This window comes from Eucalyptus grandis, chromosome 9 (genome assembly GCF_016545825.1).
Source record: "Eucalyptus grandis isolate ANBG69807.140 chromosome 9, ASM1654582v1, whole genome shotgun sequence".
Taxonomy (NCBI): domain Eukaryota; kingdom Viridiplantae; phylum Streptophyta; class Magnoliopsida; order Myrtales; family Myrtaceae; genus Eucalyptus; species Eucalyptus grandis.
The window spans coordinates 41,607,684-41,632,897 of NC_052620.1; the positions used below are offsets into that span (position 1 = coordinate 41,607,684).

At 38.9% G+C, this 25,214-nt stretch overlaps 1 protein-coding gene, 1 long non-coding RNA gene, 1 other non-coding gene and 1 pseudogene across 4 annotated transcripts; 3 read left to right on the forward strand and 1 right to left on the reverse strand.

Annotated features, from left to right (window-relative positions):
- Positions 1–1,568: 1,568 nt before the first annotated feature.
- On the reverse strand, positions 1,569–8,754 carry LOC120288268 (annotated as a pseudogene).
- A 5,824-nt stretch (positions 8,755–14,578) lies between these two features.
- Positions 14,579–16,205, forward strand: LOC104419843 (protein NTM1-like 9). The gene is made up of 3 exons (XM_010031637.3): positions 14,579–15,118; positions 15,239–15,463; positions 15,712–16,205. The coding sequence occupies exons 1-3, from the start codon at positions 14,651–14,653 to the stop codon at positions 15,991–15,993; spliced, it is 975 nt and encodes a 324-aa protein (XP_010029939.2). The 5' UTR covers positions 14,579–14,650; the 3' UTR covers positions 15,994–16,205.
- Positions 16,206–18,547: 2,342 nt separating this feature from the next.
- Positions 18,548–19,741, forward strand: LOC120288046. 2 transcript variants are annotated; one of them, XR_005546287.1, is made up of 2 exons: positions 18,548–18,627; positions 19,280–19,741. It is a non-coding gene; the product is annotated as an uncharacterized LOC120288046 (long non-coding RNA). The 2 variants fall into 2 exon arrangements; XR_005546286.1 differs by having other exon boundaries at positions 19,310–19,741.
- A 2,991-nt stretch (positions 19,742–22,732) lies between these two features.
- LOC104419844 lies at positions 22,733–24,614 on the forward strand. Its single transcript, XR_005546672.1, has 4 exons — positions 22,733–23,390; positions 23,511–23,689; positions 23,941–24,048; positions 24,280–24,614. It is a non-coding gene; the product is annotated as an uncharacterized LOC104419844 (transcript).
- Positions 24,615–25,214: the final 600 nt, after the last annotated feature.

A 25,214-nucleotide genomic window follows, 5' to 3' on the forward strand; every position in this document is an offset into this window, starting at 1 on the left:
TTTTTTCTTCTTCTGAGAAAAAGTCTTCTTAGCAGTTGCTGAGTTTTACGAGTGAGAGAATGTGAAAAACAGAGCACGCCATTGAAAATATGCTCTGTGATGTATAGCATATACTGTGTAAATACAGAGGAAGAAGAAAGTTTCATTTTTTCAGTCTTCGTTCATCTTATTCATCTTCACAGAAATAACCCACGTGATGCCTGAGCTGTTGACTCTAGGCCAGCGCTTATTGCTTAATCGTTTAAGAGAACAATATGGGCAATAGCGATCGTACCACGCCAAGTTTAGCTCGGACGTTCAATCCATCTAGCGAGGCAGCAGATCACTTTAGGTTCAATAGCTATTGTGGCCTCATCAGGAGAAGGGCATCGGCTAAAGTTAATCTAAGATTCAATTTTTATTTTTTTGGCCGGAGTATATATCCTCTTCTTTTTTCATTCAAGTTTCGCGAAAAATCTGTCCATTTACTTTCAATGTCATTTTTTTCCGGAAACTGTCGGGCCCTAGGAGAATGGAGGGTATACTGCGAATTTCCTCGTGATATCGAGCGGTGCGAAAGGAGGGAGGAAGCCCTCGAAGTATATTCAAGGGCAAAATCCTATTTAAATGACTTCCTATATCCAGTTCTTGTGTTCTTATTTTACCTCATTTGTTGAACTACCTGATCTTTTCGCTTCTGACCTCCGTAAGCTTGCCTAAATTCCATCCTGAATTGTTCAGAAATTGTTGTTCAAAGGAAATCCGAGTGCTGGTCCTGATGTTCTTGTCTTTGTTTACAGATTATTCCTCCAATCATGTTACATATTCTTTGTTATATCTCGTACAACCTCCATAATGCTTTGATAAGTGAAGCCACTTGATTGGTCCAAAAAGAGTACAATGTGATTATTTAAACCCTAAAATTAATAGTCACAAATTGTTATTATTTTTAAGAAGATAACATGATAATCCTATTTTTAAAATAAATAATTTCCTAATCCTATTAGCAATTAGAAAAAGTTACACCAACACTTATCCACAAGAAGTTATAGAAATTCTAAAATACTAAATATAACCATAGTTACCTATTGTCTAATAACACTTTTCTATAAGAAATTACATATCCAAAAATATCAATAAGTTACATGTCGACGTCAATGACTTCCTTAGCAAGTAGCAATTCTCTTCAAGTTGTTCGCTATTCTTTTAATCAATTACATATGTTATTCACCAAACTCTAATATTATCAACCAATTCTTGTCCTATCATCACCGCCTACTATTGACACTTGTTAATAGTTTTGTTTTCGGTTTACAGCTCAAATATCTCACAATAATACCAAGAAACGAGAATTACCTAACCATTTTTTGCAGTGAACATGTAAATAAACGACAATAAAACCATGGATTCAATAAAGAATTAATATTTTGATCGGAAAGTCACTGTATATAAACGATTTATTTAATAAAAAATTGAATCTTCATATCGTAATTAGGCTTCAGATAAGCCAACATCTAGCACAAAGTACACAGATAACTATGTCCTTTCCAAATTGACATTAAAACAGAGAAGTCTCTGCTAAAGCAGGAGCAATAAAGTCACTACAAAGATCTCGCAGCTTGCTTGAAAACCCAACCAATGAGCGGCAGAGAAACATCAGCAACAGAAGCTAAGCTTCATTCAACTTGTCTTCAGAACATCGTAGAAAGATACAGGCCTCTTCTTAGATCCACAGAGTTCCTGAAAGCAAGAGAAAGATAGGCAAACGATAGCATTCTTCTCTCAAATTACTTGAAGTGCGCAAAATGAAAAAAGATATACCTCAACCACAGAAGCCAGGCGTAAAATTGAAGCTTCACCCCACGGACGGCCCATCAGTTGCAAACCAATTGGAAGGCCTTGCTTATCATACCCGATCTGTAAAATTCACAACAAAAGTAACGGGAAGAGCTAGATATGACTGTACTAGAGTTGATGAATAATATGACCTAATGCAGTTGCAAAAAGTGAAGCTGGAAGGCTAATGACATTTGTTCTTCAGCTGGCTCAATGAGCTATAGCTCAATTTCTTGGCATGATGTTATCTGTCGGCGGTCTAAAGTGACAGTTTCTGTGCAAATGAAGAAAAGAATTTGAGACACAAATATCACACAAAATTGCGTACGCAAACCCAGTGTCACTCACAGGAACAGAAATGGCAGGGAGACCTAGAAGATTTGCTGCAACGACAAATCGCATGAGAGAACCTGAAACAGAGAGAGTGTGCACATAGACTACATGAGAATTGTCGCTCAGGAAGAACGTCACATTGAATATCTGAAAACTTGTTATAGTGATTAAAGCAAGCATGTGCACGAAAATTATGTTTTTGATGCGATTTTTGTGAAAAGATGGTTACTATCAAACCAGAGATTAATAATGCAACTGACAAACCTGTAACCTGCATATCCGTTTCACCATATTTGAGGGCACCAGGAGGTATTTTAGGTGCTGTCATTCTATAATAAACAATTTTGTGTCAGTTGAAAATCTACGAGAAGTATGAGGTAACATTGAAGGACTGAAAACTAAAATTTTGGATAGTGTGATTCTGATTAGGTCTTGAAGCAGGGATCACAAATTTAAATCCAACTATGCGTACTACCGGTTTGCTCCTTCTCAAACTTGGATGTGATTGAAAAGACAAGAACTATGCTTAGATCAGGCTTGCAAGTCCAATTACGCATCATCAAGCATTGAAACTGTATCCTTGAAGGTAAACACCAACTTGAGCTAGTCACACTATGACCTACCCAGTAGTCGGTGTCACTATGACATCAACTTTCTTGAAGATCTCCATATGATGGTACATCATTCTTCTCCTGAAATCAGATATCAGCATGAACACCGTGCCTTAGAATATTATAAAAAAGAACTGAACGAGATTGCGAATGCATTTTCAAATGACCACATGGAAGATGAATACCTAAACTGAATAAACTAGATTCAACGGTTTTGTTAGCTTCAGCTATGATATAGCTCATCTAAAAGCTATACATGAATAAGTACAGGTATTCAGACCTCTGCCTAGATGAAGACAGTGGGAGGACATTATATATTTACATGATGGGAGCAAGTATTTCATGTTGAGAATAGCATGCAATTTTCTCTTCTTTTTTTGGCTCACCTAAGACACTGGGCAGCAACATAATCCGATGCAGTGAATGACCGGAACAGTGCCATGTTAGTCCGCGAATCATAATTCAACTCTGTACCTTTCCTGAGAAAAGAGAACATGATATTCAGTCCAAAATAAAATGCCAATAACAGAGAATTAAAATCACCTTCGAATATTCCCTACTCAGCTGTGTCCATTTCTGGTCAGATCGACGATGATGCTATTTCACAGGTACATTAGAGCAGTGGACTTACCCATTCTCACAGTCAGGATTCAATGCAGTTAACATCTCGGATCCAACTGAAACTAGATGAGCAGTTCAGGTATAACAATCTCTACCACCTTGCACACATATAAGTCAAATTAGGAACTTAGCAATTTATATGAATAAGAAGACAGAATTCATGCCTTGTGCAGTGAACTCTACAGGAGAACCAACTCATTAGTGGGAAGAGGATAGAAGGTGTGAAACACGAGACAAATAAGGAAAGACTAAAGTTACTTTAAGCTTTAGAGACACAGTACTCTATGGAAAAGTTATGTGACGTTGGAAGGCCTATTCAACTGAAGCAGAACTTACTTTGCAGCCATGGATCTTGGATAGCTGATTCAGAATATCCTCACATTTGTTGGAGATATCAGTTGAATGAACATCATTGAACCACTGCAACCATTAATTTGTTTATGTAATTGGAAAGGGGAAAAAGAAAAAAAAAAAAAAAGAAATACAAGGAAAGCTAAAAACATATAGGAATCTGCTGTTACTGGAGCATATTTCCAAGACACAACGACCCCATGGCATTCAAACTTTCAAGAGATGGAAAATTTGGCAAGCAAGGCGGTGACTGCAAGAACTAACATATGTTAGTAGTATTATGACAATCATCATGCAAAAGCAGTTTAGTCTGCTCACAACCTGCATAAAAAGAAGGCTTGGCAGCAAGAGACCAATTGAATTGGTAGCGTTAACATGTACTTCTTCAAAGTGCATGTCATAAATCAGGCATAGCTGCATTCTTTGGTTAATGGAGATAAGAGACTTACAGGTTTCAAAGTATTTTTGTCTATAGGACAGGATCCCAGGATTGCAGCATACCTGGTGTAACATCACCAAGATGAGAATTATATAAGAGAAATTAAAGATGCGATTGAAGTTAAACGATAAGGACATCAAGAAAACAGCCAGAACTGAAGCCACAAACATCATATTGTTACAGAGATCTGTGTGGTTGTTGCTTCGACTAAGGCAGATAAGCCCAACTGTGATGCCTAAGGACTACATCGTATGATCCTTTTGGTGGTTTAAACTGCGGAGAGCTTTAAATAATGGCAAGTGTGATCTGCTCGAGGTCACCAGGTAATGTCTCATAAAGAAGAAAAAGTAACTGTGAAAGACATTCAGATCCTTGATTATGAGGACTTCATACGATCACATGAGATAGAATTCACTTCAGCTTTTTAAATTTCAAAGATCCAAGTTCCTTTCTTCACAGTTTGTACTGTTACCCCCAAGTCAGAGAAATCACATGCTACCCTAGTCAAAGAAGTTCTTAACATGTCTTTGTTTTTGCAGTGTTATCTGAAAATAAAAAGCTGAAATTGCATGCTAACCTGTTCCAACCATTCGACCAAAAAAAAAAAAAAAAAAAACTGTTCCGACCTACATGACAACAATCGAACCCTATGACAATGAATATTGGAAGAGACAATGCTCCTAATGTTATGATTCAAACTCAAAGTTTCCCCTGAACAAACTCATCTGCTAAAAAGTCAAGACAAGTGGCAAAGAAAAAGTGCCAACACCAAAAAATTGATGATCATTCAATGCTTACAACCACAAAAATTGTTGATTTCCATAATGACATTATAAACATTAAACTTCTGATGAGCTGAGGAGTAGCGCCTAACATCCAGCAAGTCCAGAATACTTACACTAGCGTGACATCTTCCACCGATGATGCAATTGGTCCAATAATTTCCACAGTCCCAGACTCACATAGCGAACTGCATAGATTGGCGGAACTCTTTAACAGACACAATATCACCATGATTCACAACTTTGTGTATTGAAGCCTACACTAGGTCCCTAAAATTCGTAGAAGAAAAAAGTTCGAAATCTAACCCTCTAAGATCAGTTCGCCCATATGTTGTTTTCAGTCCAACTACTCCGCAAAGGGAAGAAGGTATTCGAATTGAACCTGTCTTTTTATGTGAAGTTAGTGTCAGCATATAATACATGGTAAGCACAAGCCAAACAGTAGAACACTAGTGCAACCTCCACCATCTGTCCCAAGTGCAGCAGAGCTAATTCCAGAAGCAACAATAGCTGCTGGTCCAGAGGAAGATCCACCAGTATATCTTTCTGAGGCATGAGGGTTCCTTGTTGTTCTGCAGATACATAACCAATAAATTTTATGACAAAAGTTTGCAAACAAAAACCATGTAATGGAGTGTGTGTGGATTGAGAATAGACTTGTGCCAATTCATATATATGTGAGAAGGAGGGTAACCGAATGAGATAAATCAAATTCAGTGGTTAATATAACATTTGTTGATGAATAAAAGACAAGAAAGACGAACCATTTCAAGATCATTTTGCACAAGAAAAAGGAGAGGAATGAGAAGGAACGCACGTTCTTGCTAGAAGAAAAATACTGTGATCCCTAGGATGAGCAGTATTATCACTGGCTGATTATGTGGGACGTGGAAATACTTTCTTTTCCTTCAAATTAATTAATAAAAATAAAATGAAACCACGTTAAGCATGACAAGGTCGACAATAAGCAATCTCGAAGCACTTCAGAATTCCGCCAGGAAAAGTCACCTTTAAAACAAAGTTCCACTGGAAGATTGATTCACATCAAGAACAAAATATTGACAACATTACTCTACATTCAATGTAGTGATCTATGTAAATAATTCTGATAAAAGATGAGGGACAATTTCTATGGAATGTCAATTTTGACAAGTTCGTGATACGTCAGCTACGTGCCAGCATAGCAATTGATGAAATGATTCTGCTGATCCATAGAAGATATCCTGGTACCCTTTAAACTTTCTTGCTCGCATGCCTGGTACTCTAGCTTGTGAATTACAAGATTTCCACATAATAAAACTCACCCATAATTAGGATTGTTTCCAGTTGTACCCATGCCCAACTCATGCATATTTGCTTTACCCACCAAGATTACACCGCAGCTACGTAATCGAGGAACACAAACTGCATCTTTATTATTTGAATTAGTTTCATACATCCATGTTGTTGCACCTGTCAATGGAAATTATCATATACACAGACTAAAAATTAGGGAAATTTTTTAGAGAAACGACGAGGACTTCAACCAATTTTTTTTACCCTTCATTATATAGGGGTGGCAACCTATGTCATCCTTAATTGCCGTGAAAATCCCATCCAAGATTGATAATGGCTTCCCTGCATCAGAAGTGCCATTAATTTATCAAGCCTCCCCTGCACCAACGACTGGCAGTGCACCGCACACCAAGCAGGAACTGTTCTTTCAAGGTGCAAAAGCAAACATTTCAATGAGTTAAGCTCACGTTTCGGTAGATTGCCCTACCTTCCTCAAACCTCTTTGTTGAAGCAGCAGTTTGTTTCCTGACTTCCTCAGCATCAAAAGAAATTAGTAAAGGAGCTGGAGGTTTCTTATGGCTAAACTCCTCTATGACCGTAATAATCCGTTCTGCCACCTAGTAATGGACAGTAAGACGTCATGTCTTGCTCTAGCTGAAAATAAAGAGACTCCTCATAGGTACCGACATGGACTTACCATGGATGGGGTTACAAGTTTAGAACGATAACCATAGGCATAATCCCGTATTTTCCAGTAGTGAAATTGACTGAAATCCCCATTCCAGGAGTTGGCAGGATCATACTCCGGAAGACATCTCAACGCTAATTCTACCCGGTTTTCAGGTTTTCCATCTTCATAAAATATGATGGCACCAGGCTCCGGATCTAGACATTAATAGCTTCATCATAGCATATATTTTTAATGGGAAGGATGCACTCTACTAGAATCAATTGTATGTTGCAGGTTGATCTGCTAATGCCAAGTGTGCCCTCTTCTTACTCTCCCTGTTCAGTACATTTGATTGCCAACGAATGTACTGCAAAGCATGCATTGGCTGAAAATAGTAGGGAAGAGAAAAGCAGGGGAGAGCACGAAAATTACTGAGAAAAGTGATGGGAAGAGAGAGAGAAGAATTTTCAAGTGGTGATGGGAAGAGAGAGATGAATTTTCAAGTAAAAGTAGAAAGCATGCCATGAATTAGAACCAATTTCCTCTAGTTTCTCAATTAAGGAAAAATGGGATAAATGCACTAAAGGTCCCAAAACTTATCATGAAAATATAATTTAATCCTAAAATTTACGGAAAATGTAATCAAATTCTAAAACTTGTCAAATTTGTGAAATCGAATTCTTTCATTAACTCCGTCTAACTTTTTTAATAGAAAATGCTAATGCTGCTCTTTTAATTATTTTCTCTATCCTATATGGTAATGGTGTGGCTTAAACAACTTCGTTTTGGTCTAAATTTAATTTTAAATGTCCTGATTTGGGAGAGGGCCTACAGGCCTCTCTTACGATTGGGGAGGTTGCTAGACACTGGCCATCCCACACTATCGTGGCCCTTCTTGGCAACGGTAGGGCAGCGGCAGCGAGTCTCTCTCTCCTTTCTTTTATTTTCTTAGTTTAGTTTTTAATTTAATTTAAATAAAATTGGTATGAAAAATTAGATTTGGACCAAAGTAAGACGTTTTAGCTTTTATCTTTTATGTTTTAGTTACATTATTGTTATGTAAAACGAATCTTGAAATAAAATAAAATAAAAAGCGACATCAGTTGTTAATGTTAGTCAAATTGAATGGAGTTAATGGAATGATTCGATTGTATCAATTTGATGAGTTTTAAGATTCGATTACACTTTCATAACAAGTTTTAAGATTTCCAATATACTGATCCCATGAAAAATTTGCAGTTTGTTCAGCAGCGAGAAAGATCTTGACAGAGCTTTTCCCAAATTCAGTTAAATGGGTTGGTTCCCGCCGTTTTATGTCAACACACAAGGCAGCCACCAAAGCTAACCAGTTAAGGGGAAAAACCTTGAGGAGGATATTCAGGTTTATACATTGGGGGCTCTGGTATCACAGTACTCCTAAGAAGCTGCCAATTACAAGAAAAAGCCCAGTCACATTCAATCGTCCAGCATCAAAGCAAGAAAATCTGCTCGAAGAATGCAGTAGGCAAGACCAAACAAAACCGCACCTCAAACATTCCGTTCTTTTTCTTCATGTTGGAGATGATAGCAGGGCCGATTAGTGGTGCCTCGAGTATCTTGACAAACAGCCTGAACATGAGACCGGTCAGATGCGGAGCTGCAAGTCAGCCAAGAGGGCTCCCCCAAGTTAGGATTTTGGCGAACTCGTTTTTGCATGATCCAGAAACTCACAATGTCGATTTGCAGAAACTGCTAGGAAAAGCATAATAAAGGAACATGCAGGAGGATATAAGACTGACCGTTGATAAATTCAGGCTCATACTTGACAGAAGACAAGTCGAGCTCCTCAGCTGGTAACATTACATGCTTCTTGCCCATGTCCAAGTAATTCTACCATGAAAAAAAGGGAGAGACCGGACGACAAAATAATGTTAGTAACCACCGAATCTTGTGGTAGTCATAGGATCAAATAGCTTCATACTCTATTAAAAGACATGAATTCTCGACCAGAAAACCAACTTGCAAACTGGTAAATGCGGAGAAGACGGACAAAAAAGAAGCTGACAGCGGAGACAGAGTGCTGGTCAGTCAAACAAGCGAATGATCAAACACCCATTACACGCAAGTTGGCAGTTAGTTCTCCAGCAAGACAGATATTCCTCGCAGACCAAAGTCACGCATGGTCGGAAAGCTCGCTCCCCTTTCATACCTTGAAAGAAGAAATCACTCGAAGGCACAGAGAAATCCCGGGTCCTCTGTTTCTCTCGCCAGGTGTGTAAAGAGTTCCACAACGACCGAGTCTGGTGTGGAAATGGACAAGGAGAGAGAGAGAGAGAGAGAGAGACAATGCGGAGTCTTGCGAAAGCGATGGCGCTTGGCTCTTGGCTTTCGACCACCGCTTAAATTCTTTGTTTTCGGGGGCCTTCACGTCCAGACAAAAGAAGGGACTGCAACTGTGAAGTCGACGTTGAAATTGCCGGCCGCGTCAAGAATTTGAGCGGTCTCGTACACTGCGTCCCTTCGAATTCGACTAAGCTTCCTTGTTCTCAATCATTGCTATTCGATTCGAGGAACAACTCACTGGGGGGTTGTGGAGTGACGGTGGACGACTGTCGGGAAGTGATTCCTTCGCAAGTTCAAGCGCGTTGACTTCGGGCGCTCCGGATGGCAAATTGAGAAAAGACAAGCGACAGCATCACCAGCCATCAACCCCGTTGGCCTGAGGCGTAAACCTCTCTCGTTAAATTCAATGCCCAAGGAAATGATACGACAAGCGCCCTTGTTTTCGTCATATAAAATGATTCGACAAGCCACATGAATCATCATGCTTGCCTCAATGTCCATTGTCGAAGTCCCACGGTGAACAACAGCAAGGGGATCGAGCAGCTACTCTCAATGTAAAGACATTACATTCGGCTTTACCGGTCGAAGTACACCTCAATCCCGCCTCTTTACTGTTACTTTGCTTATCACAGTAAGCAGTGATGAGCTCGTAATCACTGAGCATATTTGTCTAATCTAAGCACCGGCGGCTGCCTCCGAGGATCACTCTAAAGGGGCTAGCCGTGCTCTTTTCTCGTACTTTCTGAGGACCGGTTTGGGATACCTGGTGATGCCATTTTGCTCATCGACCGCCTCCAACCTCAAGAATGAAAGATTGCTTGGTGACGATACTAAAATAATTTTCGTTAGCCGTACGTTGCAATGCAATATTCTTGACATACTTTTTTCGGAAACTATGGAACGCTTGGAAAATGGAGAGTATACTCCAATTTCTCTCGGGATATCGAGCCATGCGAAAGGAGGGAGTGTGCCCTCGAAGTGACTTGCTCGATCTACGTCCTTTGTTCTTATTCACTTCATACGTTGAACTCGTCATGGAGTTGGACCTCTCGCTTTTGACATCAGTATGCTTCCCTCGATCCATCCTGAATTGTTCAGAAATCGTTGCTCCAAGGAAATCGAGTGCTAGTCCCGATGTTCTTGTCTTCTTTATGGGTAGATATCCTCCATTCATGTTGATACATACGTCAATACAATGGATTGAATGTTTTAATTTTTCCCCCTTCCCCTTGAGCTGGTGAGGGTTACCAGCCAACCCTCGCCGGCCACAGGCAAGGGCCACGACACCCTCGCTGGCCAAGGCATGGGTTTGCAGCCCCTCACCCAAATCTGGCACGGGGGTCTAGCCAGGGGCCACAACAGCCCCAACCAATTTGGTCGAGCAAGGGCAGATCGGGTAAGAGTGTTGCGGTCCTCACCCAGAGCAAGGGCATCTTAATCGAAGGGGAAGGGGAAGGAGGAAAAATTAAAAAAAAAAAAAAAGAAAAAAATTATTTAATTATTATTTTAAAAATGTCTCATCAGCAGTGGCAGTGTCACGTTAGCGCTAGCTGCCTAAAATTGGCCGGATGACTCAACTGGCACAAATGCAATGAGTACTAAATTGGTACAATTATAATAAGTTTGGGATTTTTTTGATAATTCTCCTTGAAAATATCCTCTTATCTTGTATGACACAACTCCACAAAGGGAAGATGTATTTTACGTCCATTCTTGGATATGCTTTTTAGGTTTAAATATGTCCCATTTCTAATGTCGCCTCTACGTCTCATTAATCTCTCCAAAAAAAAATTCGAGCCGTTATGTGGGGTTAACATGGAGACCGGTAACAAACTAATACTAACTCTTGTATACAATACGTACTAGTATTTGTATCTGCGCTTTGCGCGGGTTTTCTTTACAAAGAGATGATTAAGTGAATTTCGATGCATATTTTTACTAAAAAGATATCAAAGTTAGACTGATTAAGTATGCGAATTTTGATATCCAATTTCGTTTACTGCCAACATTCTTGGCATGAGTTGCGCAAAAATATATCTTGCCAAGAAAACTAATTCTTTTCATTCGATCGGTTTGTTTTTCAGGTGCGGCCGGATAAGAGTTAAATTATTACTTATAGAAAAGACTTTCAAATCATCATGCAATGAACTTTCCACAATACGTCAAAATGTAAAAGGTAAAGGCATAATTTAGTTTCCGGTATCTAGGGCAATTTCTTGGTAAGATTGTTGACTACTAAAGAAAAGCACCACTCTCTATGGAGATATGGATCTCATTGCATTCAATCGGAAGACCCACAACATCTCTAATAAAAGCTATTCTACTTACAAAATCGATTCTCGTAAAATTGAGAGTAAGACGGCATCGTTGAATTATTTTTCAAATATCTATTCATCATTATAACTTCAAAAAAATTAAAATAAATATATCGGTTATACAATTAAATCCATGCCACGCGCCCATATAAAGTTACATTCAATATAAGACCTAAAACCTGCAATTCTATGAGAATCTAAAAGAGAACCGGAAAAGGAGAAACGTGACAAACGAACTTTTTTTAGCTATATAAATATAAACATAAATTTTTCCACACCCAACCACGGGCAGTGCAATTGGTGTGCATTCTCTCCCTTATCGCCAAAGTCGAAAGTTCAAACTCTCTCGTTGCTAAAGTATCTTAAGTGGGAGGCCCCACCGGGCACTGGTGGGTTGTGTGAACCCGAATCGAATAAGCGAAAGGGGGCTCGGCGAATCAATCACACATGGGCTGCCTTCAAATTAAGAGTTTACTTTCTGTTTGAGAAATCCCATATTAAATATGATGCTTAGAAGCACATCGTTTTTTTTCAATATAGCACCCCAAAATAGTGGAGGCACAAGTCGTTTTTTCCAAGCATAACACATAAGTAAGGCAAATTCATGTTGTTATATTTGATGCTGGACCATTCCGAGACAACATTGATTATATGAAAGTGTTACTGATCGCATAGTTCTGACTTTAGTAACCATACCGATACTTCGATAGCCGCGCATTTGAAGGGTGTCCACATTCATTGGATCAAGTAAGTTTTGGATACCTACACCCAACAACATTTATTTATTATATTTTCAAGATTTAGTAAATGTTGTTTAAAGTTTCCAAAGTCCTTATTTAATTGGCGATTCTATATGAGTCATTTTGTCTTTCGAAAGAGTCTTAGTAATTGCTAATGCTTGGGTTGTTCCAAACGTGTCTATATAAGCATGCTATGATGAATAAGAAAGTAGACTTGATTTGAATGATATTCATTTAGCCTTTAACTTGAGAACAAGAAGGATTTTTTATTGTGCTCTTATCTCTTAGATTGATTCCTACAAGTAACTAGTGACTTATCCAATCTAGTTCTTACTTATTTTACCTCCTATCTTTCTACACTTTCTCGGACATCAATATTGTTGTAGAAACATTTATACTATGCAAAATGGGATGATTAATTTTTTTCTAATTAACATAAAGTAACACGTCTAATTAATTTTAAGGGAAGCGAGAGGTAAGGGAGCGTCGAGACGATGTCACTATACATGGGAATTCCATTCTACCAGACTTTATTATTTATTATTAATGGACATATGTACGATAATTCGTCAGCAATATAGTAAGCGAAAAGGAGTAAATAATGAAACATGTGGGGGAAAGAATAACCTCACTGAAAGTGCCATCGCATGTGGGTCCCGGAGAAAAAGTTCGACCCTTTGGGAGCAAGGCTTAGAACTTCCACAAGAAGGTCCAAAAAGATTTTTAGTAATTATATTTTCCACATGAGGACAATAGTGGTCTAATTTCGATCATTTTTTCCTTTCAATATAAATAAAATAAGACCATATGATAAGATTCCTCGTCTGATGGAACAAAAGCGATTATATAAAATTCTATAAAAAAAATACACCATACCTTAAAGTTGAGTATATGTTCATGCATGCATTTTAGGACATATGAACTTCGTTAGTGTCCCAATTGGATTAATCCCCGCTCTAAAGGGTTATATAGCTGTGAGAATTCATACATACTAATCTTGATTATCTAATGAAAGAAATGATCAACTAGGGGTGAAGACTTGATGCCAAGTACAGAACCCTAGTTTTGATGAGAAAATCACTAAAAAAATCATAAACCTATTGTAATTGTGTCAATTTAATCATAAATTAATTTTATTGGTCAATTAAGTCATAAAATTTTTGTAATCGTGTCAATTTAGTCCTTCCGGCCAAAATTGGCCAACCAACATTGACGTGGCTAGCGACCAGTGCCGGCAACAATTTTTTAATAATTTTTTTTTTGAATTTTTTTGAATTTTTATCTTTTTGCTTCTTTTTTTCCTCCTCCCTCTTTCTTCCTTTGGCTTCAGCAACTGGCCGAGGGCTGGCTGATCACCAGACTAAGGCGGCCAAGCAAGCTCACCTCGCCATCATTGGGCGAGGGCAAACTCGCTTGCCCACCACTAACGAGGTGAGCCCTCGCCAGATCCTATGAGGGGGACCTTGCCGTCGCTGGGTTTGGTGAGGTGAGCCCCTGCCGAATCTAGCAAGGGGGACCTCATTGTCAATGGACCAAACGACGACAGGGCCCCCTCTTTGGATCTAGTAGGGACTTGCCTTGCCAATAGTCAAGCGAGCTCAACCTTGCCAGCAATGGCGAGGCGAGCTCACCTGGCCACCTCAGTTGCAAATTGCAAAAGAGGGGAAATCGGTCATATTAAAATTACCTTATGGGGAGGTTCGTTTGAGGGATGAAGGAAAAAAAAAACATAAAAAGAAGGAAAAAAAAGAAGATCAAAATTAATAAAAAAATAAAATAAAATAAAATATTATTAAAAAAATTACCACATCAATCAGCCAATTTTAATTTTAAGGAAGGATTGAACTAGCACGATTGCAAAAGGTTTGATTCAATTAATTAAAAAATAAGTTTAGGATTAAATTAACATAATTATAATAAGTTTAAGATTTTTTTGGTAATTTTCGTTAGTTTTGATTCATGGGCTGAGAAAAAGATTGATGGATGCCGAGAAAGAGGAGGCTGATTGGACTTTGGCATGTCGTGTGAACGCTCTTGATCATGCATATGGGGTCCAGCAATCAGCTTCCTCAAGTATGCTAAAGATATTCCTACATAGGACGAAGTGGTCCATTCATGGGTGAACAGTGTGGTCTTGCACTTCTCAAGCAAGGGAGACAATTTCACTTCTGAAGGAAGGCGAACATTAAAAAATATAAAAAGAAAACGTAAACCAAGTGACGTCAGTCAATGAGTCAAGGCACTATTTCACCCTATAAATTCCCCTCACTGGGCCGATGTTAATCCTACCGCTCTCCAAATCCACACACAAAATCTCTGTCCTCTGGTCTTCTTCTTCTTCTTCTTCTCTCTGCTTGCACGAGTTGGGAAATCCAAATGGAAGACACGATCTCAGAAGTCATGAGCATACTCCCTCCAGGTTTCAGATTCCATGCCACTGATGAGGAGCTTCTGCTCCTTTACTTAAAGCCCAAGATTCTAGGGCAGCCCGAGGAACACTACTCCAACATAATTCCGGAGATCGATGTATGCGAATCGGAACCATGGCAATTGCCCGCCATGTTCGATCGCAAGTTCAACAGGAAGGAGCTGTTCTTCTATTGCCGCGTGAAGCGCAAGTATGTGAACAGCAGGCGCTCCGACCGCACGACCAGAGCCGGTTACTGGAAAGTGACCGGCAAGGAACGCGCCATCCTGAGTGAGGACACCAACGAGCAGTTAGGAATCAAGAAGACGTTGGTGTTCTATGAAGGTCGCGTACCTCAGGGCAAAAGAACCAACTGGGTCATGCATGAGTATCACCTAAATTCCAAGTTTTTGGGCGGTAATCACGCCAAAGGCGAGGTAACAATTTTGGCTCTCATTCATTTGAACAGCGCAATTGATTATGAATAACAATTGAGACATGCTTTCTAGTAACGGTTGTTTTTCTGTTACTGATGTTGCTGATGCATATATTTGCAGATGCTACCATATGTGGCATGTCGGATCAAGAACAAGAAAGACAAGAAGCTGACGATGGGGCATGCTCCGGCAATCAGCCCAGAAGTCTATTCAAGTAGTCCTCTCACAAGCGCTAGCAATGTATCAGACCCCCCTGTGAATCAAGAAGGGGATTTGCTGAGCTTCTGTAACACCCCCAACAGTGAAGTTGTTGATAACCAACGAGCTGCTGATACTCAACCCGAGGTGAGATATGCGTGTTTTATCCTGTAGAACTTATGTGGGGTCAGATTTAGTCCCAAGTCCTGTAGGGCATATCAGAGTCACAGAGACTCATTGGTTTTCTATGGCCAAAATACTAACGATTGCATCATCACATAAGCAACATCACTGGGACTAAGTTCATTTCATACTTCAAGATTGTTTCTGTAACAAAAAGAAGGAAACATACTTAAGATGTGTTGGTTTATATAATCTACATGTTTTGAATGCAGATGTCAATGGGAGAAATTATGGATTCACTATGCCCAATTCAGCGACTGGACGATCGTTTACCAGACTACAACAACACTCCAACCTTTCAGCCACAGGTAGAAGCAGGAGCAGAGGAAGAGGAAGTATGGTCGTCCTACTTAGATTTCTCATATGACAACAACGGGAATGAGTTCGACTATGGACGCATCCTATCTCCATGCAGCAACTCGGCAAACTTTTCCGGTTGGGCTGCGGAAATGTTAGAGGACTTCTCCACAGCATCCTACAATGGTGGAGCATGATTTGGAAGGAGTGTGCGTGAGCGTGCGTTTTTTTCTTTTTTACTTACTTCTGATGTATCAAGTATTGCGAGTGTAGCTTCTGAAGTGAAGTGAAACATGTAGTTTCACAATTCGTGCGAGTCCTGGCTTCAGAGTCGTGCTTCTTCTTTTGTTTCAGGTTGTGTTTTCGGCTGATGGGGATGTAACATACTTAAATAAAATGTGTTATGTTATTCAGGGTATTTCTTTAATTTTTGTCCTCATTGATGATGATCCTAAATTGGTGGATGTGAAGGTGGATGTGAAGGTGGATTGTCTGCTGATTGATGTAATTGGTAGAACGATTAATGCTGTGGAATCTGGTAGTGGGAGTGCGACGGGTGGGATCAATCAGAAAAGGCCAAGAAAGAAAGAAAGTGAAATCTTTTTGACTTTGGTGGGAAAGAAAATTCAACTTTCTCCAAGCCTTCCAAAGGAAGGCCTTGAAACTTGGGTGACAAGTGTGAACATAGACTTTGGCAGGATAGAATCTGAACACCAAGACCTTCCAGAGGAAGGCCTTTGAAACTTCCTCCACAAGTGTGAACATTACATACATGGAAAGAAAGGCCAACGATATATTGATATTTCCCACTCAATAGTAATGGCCACGGCTGTGCCAAGGCGGCCCGTGAAGACCTGGCACTTTTACGAGTCGTGCCAAGCACAACCTGTGATAATGACTGGCTATGTTAGCTTACGTGGCAACAATTTTTTTTTTTTTTTTGGTAAGGTAAGATTAGTATTAACTTTTAACCAAACGGAATTTTACAAGAAAGAGATCTCGACATCAAAAAGCTTACACTCTTGGAGACAAACAAGTCATAAAGAGTGAAAGGGTGCCGAAAGTAAAAATGAAAGTAGGAATAAAAAAAGAGGCAACCCTCGGTCAAATTTTACAAGGAAAATTCTGACACATCAAAAGAAAAAATAGAGGGATCGAGCCCTCAACTTCTTTGAATCTTCTTGTTCTTAGGCGTGTTCACAACGAGGCTAAACGACATAGCCTTGTTCTTCACGGCTTTAATGAGATGCTTCTTCAAAGCAAGCACGAACAGGACTTGATCCCGGAAGAAGATGTTCCTCGTCTTCCATATTAAGTGACACAGGGCCCCAAAAGCAAATAGAGCAATACACTGAATTTGTTGGCGCAATTTAAATTTTCTAGCCTCAAGCTATTTTGCCAAGGGAGTTTACACCAAGCAGCCCAAAAAAATACGAGGCTAGCAGTAACTTGGCAACCAAAAAATAGATGATCAACAAATTTGGTCTTAGATTGCAAAAGGCACAAGATCCCTCCACAATCCTACCATAAGAGAGTAGAAACACTTGAGTGGGCAACCGGTTTCTAATGATAAGCCAGAGGTGAAAACGGTAGCGAGGGGATAGTGTCTTGTTCCGTACGAAGGAGGACCATGGGATCGGGCTGCGCTTCAGTTGAATGGCTTCCCACGCCGACGCAATTGAGAAGGCCCCTGAGGAATGCTCCAGCCAACGAGAGGATAGGGAAACGATCAGGGTGCTACGAGAGGATAGGAAGATTGGTACATGTCCATTTTTGATCCCGTCAGTGTTTGGTAAATCGCAGTATTAAAATCGGATATGTTCACATCATGTACATTTTTTTTTTATATAAACAGCATATTATTATAAATGAACCTATATGTTCGTAAGTGAAGATGGTGAAAATATCTCGTAACACTATTCCTTAATTTATTTATTATTTATTTTATTTTATTTTTCCTCTTTTTATATTATTTTCATTATTATTTCTTTTTTTCCCTTTCATCATTCTTTAATAAAAATTTATCAAATAGTAAATTTGTACTAACATATTTAAAATACAAAAATACCTAAAATATATAATAAATATAAATATTTAATTTATAGATTGAATGTTTATTATAAAAAAGAATTAAAATTGAATATATAATTTAAAATAAGATCAATTAAATTTTATTTTTATATTTTATTTTCTTAAATTAGAATTCAAATATTATTTATAATGAAAAATATAATTTCAATTTTGTTAATTTAATAAGTTTGTTATTCAAGAAAAATAACTTTCCTATTATGGACATTAGAAATCCTATCCACCTTTATCCCACCTCCCCCATGGGATAATTTTATCTATGATGGCCTTAGTGGCTTGGGCCTTGACCGGAAAAAGATATCCGAGACCGTAGCCTATCTAGAGAGTCCCAAACGGTAAATAAGAGAGTCCATGAAGAAACAATTCAGGGGCCTCAAGGGTGCCATAGGTCAAATGGAAAAACATCTAATTTCTTTTTATTATGATTTTTAAAATAATTTGAAATAGAATTAATAATTGGAAAAACAAAGAAATGTAGATGGTAGTAAATTATCCAACATCATATTTTCATAGGAAGACAACTGGTAGGAATAATTATGCAAAAAATTAGTAAATGCAAAAGATAGTACGTAAGACTCAAACTTGGACAAATATACTAAAAAAATTACTACTTAATAAGTAAAAACACCGTACCGAACAAATGCAAACAAACGCACCTTACTACTTCATGGGTCGTATTCTCCCAAGATCCAAAATCGAATCTTTCTTTGCCTGCGTCTCGGTGGGAGTTGCAGCAGTTGCAGGTATAAGTCGACTCCGATCTTTCTCGTTCTGGGCTTGTGCAATTTCCCCAGTCGGGTGGAGTGAGTTTCCGGATCTCTGCTTTTCTAGGAAGGTTTCTGTTTCGTGTGCTTGTGCCGGTACCTCCGGGTCTGAATTGGAACTTGCACATTGCTGTATGTTCCGAAAATCTAGACAAGATTGCAAATTTTACCTTGGAACAGATGAAACTTGAGATGTTATATCAAACCCGAAATTATGAATCAACATTCCTCGTTCTTTCTGCTTTAAAAAAAAAAAAAATGGACCTCTTGATTTGTTTTAAAGAAAAGAAAAACTGTAAAAGTAAATCGGGCTTTTGATAATCTTAAAATTCGCTTGAGATAGCCACAACTGATCTTTGGTTCTTATGTAACAATTCCTTTAGATGCTACTGTTGCTGGATGGCTCTTGAAGACTGAAATTTTGTTTCTTTTCCAAATGGTTTCGACTCGATTGCACCTTTATGTTTGGAAATTGTGATACTGAGCACGATCCGAGTAGGTTGTGATTGGCTCCTCTTCCCACGCCTTCTTCCCTCTCCCTCTTACATACTTGGGAGGCAGATGACACAATTCTTGTCACCTTAAATCCTTCTTGGAAAATTGACATGCTCTGAGCTGTTTACTATCACAGATTCATGCCTGCTCTATGGTGAATCTGCAGGCGCATTGCCTTCTCTACGTTGCATAAAGCAAACATTGAAACGAAGGGGGAAAAGATTGGATGGGTGATGTATTAATCCACCATGAACACGATTCAGACATCTCTCAACACTTCAACACGAGACTTTTATAGTTTCAGCTCTAGTGTAATAATTTGTACCCTGATTGCAGCATTCGTTTGAAGAAACGAGGGAATCACTTCCCCAAGCACAGCCACTGGCCAGCCTCCTTTTATTTCGCAAAATGGCTTTGTTGGAAAAGGTTAGCATGACAATGACTCTGGTGACGAAATATTTCATCACATAGGAACACTTTTTTAGACACCCAAACCATCGGAAGTTTGAATTGAAGCTGATTGGTTTGAATGTGGCTTCTTTATAGTTTGCACTCTTTCCGTGGATGCTATCCTATTTCAGATGTCAAGTTTAATGGAGCATGCTGGTTTTAATTATCTGAATGCTATGGAGTAACTAGTGGCTTTAGGATATAAAAGCAATTTGTTGAGACGATGTTTGGTTATTCTCAAATCATATTGAACTTTAAAAGATAAGAAAATATGACTTATTGAATGTAGGATTATGCCTAGATTGTTTCATGGCTTTGTCCTCTGTTCTTGTTTGAAAATTACATTATTCTGTATCAGGGTGCTTATGTGTTGATTTGTAGGAGCGCTGCGTCACAGGCACATGTATTTAAGTCCTGAAACCTAATGAACTCCTACTATGCAGTACACAATTCAAAAGATTAAGAACTGAGCATGTATGACGAGCAATTTTGAATAATTCAGGCCTGAAAATTTAGTTGAACTCCTAAAAGATAAGTACTCTTCTTACTGGAAGTTTGAGTGGAATTAATGCGTGAGGGAGCTGAAGACAACGACCTTGAGGGAATGGCTTTTGACTGGGAAGTTTCATGGTAGGGTCGGAAAGAGAAGTAAACTTTCCAACGAAGTTTTGAAACTTGGAGAACAAGTCCAAAAATTTTCAGTTTAGAACAGTTTTTCTCCTTTCGGCAATCTCCAATGTCTATATATTTATATATATATATATATATTTGGTATGCAAATGCTGGCAATCTCAATTTTCAACACTGCTCTATCCTAAGCTCACTGACCTGCATGTATCTGTAGCACGCTCAATTGTGAGGTCGAAGGAGGCGGAGCAGTGTTTCTTGTCTCGTCCCTTGTTCAGGACTTGAAACAGTAGTAAGTATGACCGACAAACTCCTTCCGGTCATTGGAAAACAACCGGTCAAGAGAATAAGATCAGTGCCAAAGATACTAATAAGTTGATTGGGACTATGAGGAATTTAGTTTTCATAGAAAACAGAGGGTTCAAACGCGAAAGAGACGGTATGGGTAATGCATGAGTATCACCCATATGACTGCAATCTCGGGACCAACTTTCTTGACCAGGTCCCCAATATTGCGTCATTCTCTTTTCAACTGAAAGTTGACCGGTGAAATGCTCATGTTACTTGCTTCCATGGCTTTCGATGGAACTTCATTAAAATCAGGTAATGAGCTAGTGTTGTTTTGATGGGGGATTGTGCGGGAAATGGAAGGCCTTTTAGTTCAGATTCTTGTTTGCTGAGGTCACATTTGGACCCTGGTGCACCTGTTTGAACTTATACCTCACAAGCTCTTGTAGTTGATTAGATCGGAAGATTCGGAGCCTAAATGATTGCTTTTAAGCTAGAATTGGCCATTATTTTATGATTACCACAGCCGGCTGTTTTCTATTTGTCTCGATATTTCACAACATCCTCTACCGACCTTTGTCCATCTGCCAGTTCACAAACTTCCCGATCTGTACTGGAAATGCTACGCTTTCTGGGCATGTGAGTTCCGTAATTTAGGTAACATTTCCTGTTGTCTCTTGGAAATGTTCAGCAGAATATCGTGCTTTGCCAACTTATAAACAAACGAGACATTATGATATCACGGCTGTTGAAGTTGGATCGATGCCATCGTTCATGATCTTGGACAATGACAACGCTTGGAGTAACATTCCAGAGGTCCAGTACCAACATGCCTTGCGGTCTGCTTTAAGTGTAAAAACTCATCCAAATGGAACTGATAACCGAACCTCTCCTGTAATCAATATCTCGTGGACATGGGTGCTCCACCTGACATCCATATCACAAATGACAATCAATTTGACCGGCTAAAATATGTGGCAGATAGGATTGAGAAGGATGGATCTATCGAAAGTTCTTAGATGCTTTTAATTGTAACGTAGATGAAATTTGCCAAGGGAGCGGTGTAACTGAACCTAAGACTATAGGGAAAAAATGAAAAATATTGAGAAAATTTGATAAAAATGGCAAATTTCATTTATGTTGGCATTGACCATATCATATCGGCATTGACTAGACCATCACATTAATAATTCTAGTTAAAATTGGTTAGAATGATTTTATTCACAAATTATTAAATAGTTTAAAAGTAAATTGGCAAATCATTAAAAAAAAATGTTACAATTAAATGGGAAAAATTGAAAAGGTTGAGATTGAATTAACCACGGTATAATAAATTTAGGATTTTTGGGACAATTATAATTTGAAGTCTCAAAGCAAATTTTTTTCTTCAATACAATACCCTGGACTGTAGACCCGCAAGTTGTTTTCCCAAGAAAACACAAAAGAAAAATTTGATGTTGTTATTTTGAAATGAGTTGATTAAATTTTTCTAGTTATTATAAAGGGACATGTCTAATTAAAGTTAAAAGAAGTGAGGTAAGAAAGCGTCGAGATGATGTGATTCTGTCGCAGAATTCCATTCTACCAAACTTTATTATTATTTATAAATATATCTATTAGAAATTCGTAAACAAAATATAGTGAGCGAAAAGGAGTGAATAATGAAACCCTAACTGAAAAGTGCCACCGCATGTGGGTCCACGGAAAAAAGTGCAAACCTTTGGGAGCAAGGCTTAGAACTTCAACAAGAAGGTCCAAAAAGGTCTTCCATTAGAGGACACTAATGATCAGTCTCAATCATTAAAGCGTGCCCCATTGTTTTTCACCATCAATATTAATGAAATAAGACTATAGGATAAGACTCGTTATATGATGGAATGAGAGCATCCACATGAAATTCCAAAAACATCTACATATATCATACCTGAAAAATCAAGTATATTTTCATGCATGCATGATAGGATGTGGGGGACTTCATTTATGTCCCAATTGGATTAATCCCCACTCTAAAGGATGCACTAACTTTATGATCCTAATATTAATAGTTACTAATCTTGATTATCTTCAATTATTAGAGACAAACCACAAGATCTCACAAGAAAAAATGCTGTTTATCTAACAAAAAAAAAATGATCAACTAGTGGTGAAGACTTGATGTTAAGTATAAAAACCCTAGTTTTGATTTACTCTTACCAAGCAAGCGAGACAACTTACTTGTGGAGGTAGACGAACACAGAGAAGAAAAAGAAAAGGTATACAATGTAATGCCAGTCAATAAGTCAAGGCACGATTCCACCCTATAAAGTGCGAGCACTTGGCCGCCGTTAGTCCAGCCGCTCTCCAAACCCACACACAAAATCTCTGTCCTTTGGTCTTCTTCTTCTTCTCTCTGCTCGCGCGAGGTGGGTATCCAAATGGAAGACACGATCCCAGAAGCCATGAGATTACTCCCTCCACAATTTAGATTCCATGCCACCGATGAGGAGCTCCTCCTTCTTTACTTGAAGCCCAAGATTCTTGGACAACCTGGCCACCTCTACTACAATATAATTCCTGAGATCGATGTATGCGAATTTGAACCCTGGCAATTGCCCGATATGTTTGATCACATGTTCAACAGGAGGGAGCTGTTTTTTTATTGCCGTGTGAAGCGCAATCACTTGAACAGCAGGCGCTCCAACCGCACGACCAGAGCCGGTTACTGGAAAGTGACCGGCAAGGACCGCGCCATCATGAGGGAGGACACCAACGAGCAGATAGGAATCAAGAAAACGCTGGTGTTCTGCGAAGGCCGCATGGCTAACGTCAAAAGGACCAACTGGGTCATGTATGAGTATCACCTAAATTCCGAGCATTTGGGCGATAATCACAACAAAGGCGAGGTAACATTTTGGTTCTCATTCATTCGCACAACGTGATTGGTAGTGAATAACATTTGAGACATGCTTTTTAGTAACGGGTTGCTTCTCTATTACTGACGTTGCTCACGCATATTTATGCAGATGCTGCCGTACGTGGTATGTCGGATCAAGAACAAAAAAGACAATAAGCCGATGATGCGTCATGCTCCAACAATAAACCCTGAAGGCTATTCAAGCAGCCTTGCACATGCAATAGCAATGTACTAGAACCCCCTGGGAATCAAGAAGGGGACTTGCCGAGCTTCTGCAGCACACCCAATGTGAGAGACGTTTTATTTTGTAGAACTTATTTAGGATTGGATTTAGTCCCAAGTCCTATAGAGCATATCAAAGTCACAGAGATTCATTGGTTTGTTATGGCCCAAATACTAATGATTGCATTATCACATAAGCAACATCATTTTCATTTCTTACTTCAAGATTGTTTTTGTAACCAAAAAAAAGAAGAAAAGAATAACGAAAATATACTTAAGATGGGTCGTTTTATATAATCTACATATTTTGAATGCAGATGTTAGTGAGAGAGTTAATGGAGTCGCTCACACTGGAAGACCGTGGATTAGACTACAACAACGCTCCAAACTATCAGCCACAGGCAGCTGTTTTTGCTCAACCAGAGGTGAGAGACATATGTTTCATGCTGTAAAACTTATTTAGGATCGGATTTAGTCCCAAGTCCTATAGAGCGTATATTGGTTTTCTATGGCCAAATTCACGAATGATTGCACCATCACATGCGCGACATCTGTGGGACTATTTTTGTTTCATACTTTTAAGATTATTTCAGCAACATAAAAAGAAAAATACTTAAGATGGGTTGTTTGATATAATATACATGTTTTGAATGCAGATGTCACTAAAAGAGTTAATGATTTCGCTCCCTCCATTGGACGCACCGGATGACTGTGTCAAACTACATCAGCTCTCCAACCTATCGACCACAGGCAAGGAAGGATTGTCGCTCTTTGAGTTCGTTTTTGGCTGGGACAATGTCTGAGGACTTACTCTACTACAACGTATGACAATGGTCGGTCATGATTTGGAAGGGGCGTGTGTGAATGTGTGGGTTTTTACTTGTGATGTATTTAGTACTGAATGGATTCTGGAGTGACATGAAACCTACGTAGTTTCATAATTTGATTTCAGGTTGTATTTTCTACTAATCAAGGTGTAATATTTATATAACTAGCGTTATGTTTTTTTGTTTTTGTTTTTGGTCTGAATATAACTGGCGTTATGTTATTCAGGGTATTTTCCTAACTTTTGTCCTCGTGGATGATCGTCCCAAATTGGTGGACACGATTGATTGGTGTAAATGGCAGAACGATTAACAAATGCTGTGGAATCTGGTAGTGGGGAGTGGGACAGGTCGAATCAATCAGAAAAAGCAAAGAAAGAAAGAAAGTGAAATCTTTTGACTTTGGTATGACAGAAAATTTATTTTTCTCCATGCCTTCCAAAGGAAGGCCTTGCAACTTGCGCAATAAGTACGAATATTTTCCAAAACTTCCAAAGCAAACTTCCTCAACAAGTGTGGATATTTCATTCATGGAAAGCCTCTCGAGGTATTAAAATTTCACGCGATAAGAAATGGCCACGAACGTACTAGGGCATCCTGTGAAGGCCGGGCACTTTTATGCGTCATGATGGGCATGACCTATAGTAATCAATGACTCTGTCAACCAACGTTTGATTTCTTTTTTATAATTTAGCTAATCAAAAATATAATTAATTAATGAAAAAACAAAGGAAATATCAATAGTAATAAATTTTTCCCACATGTTT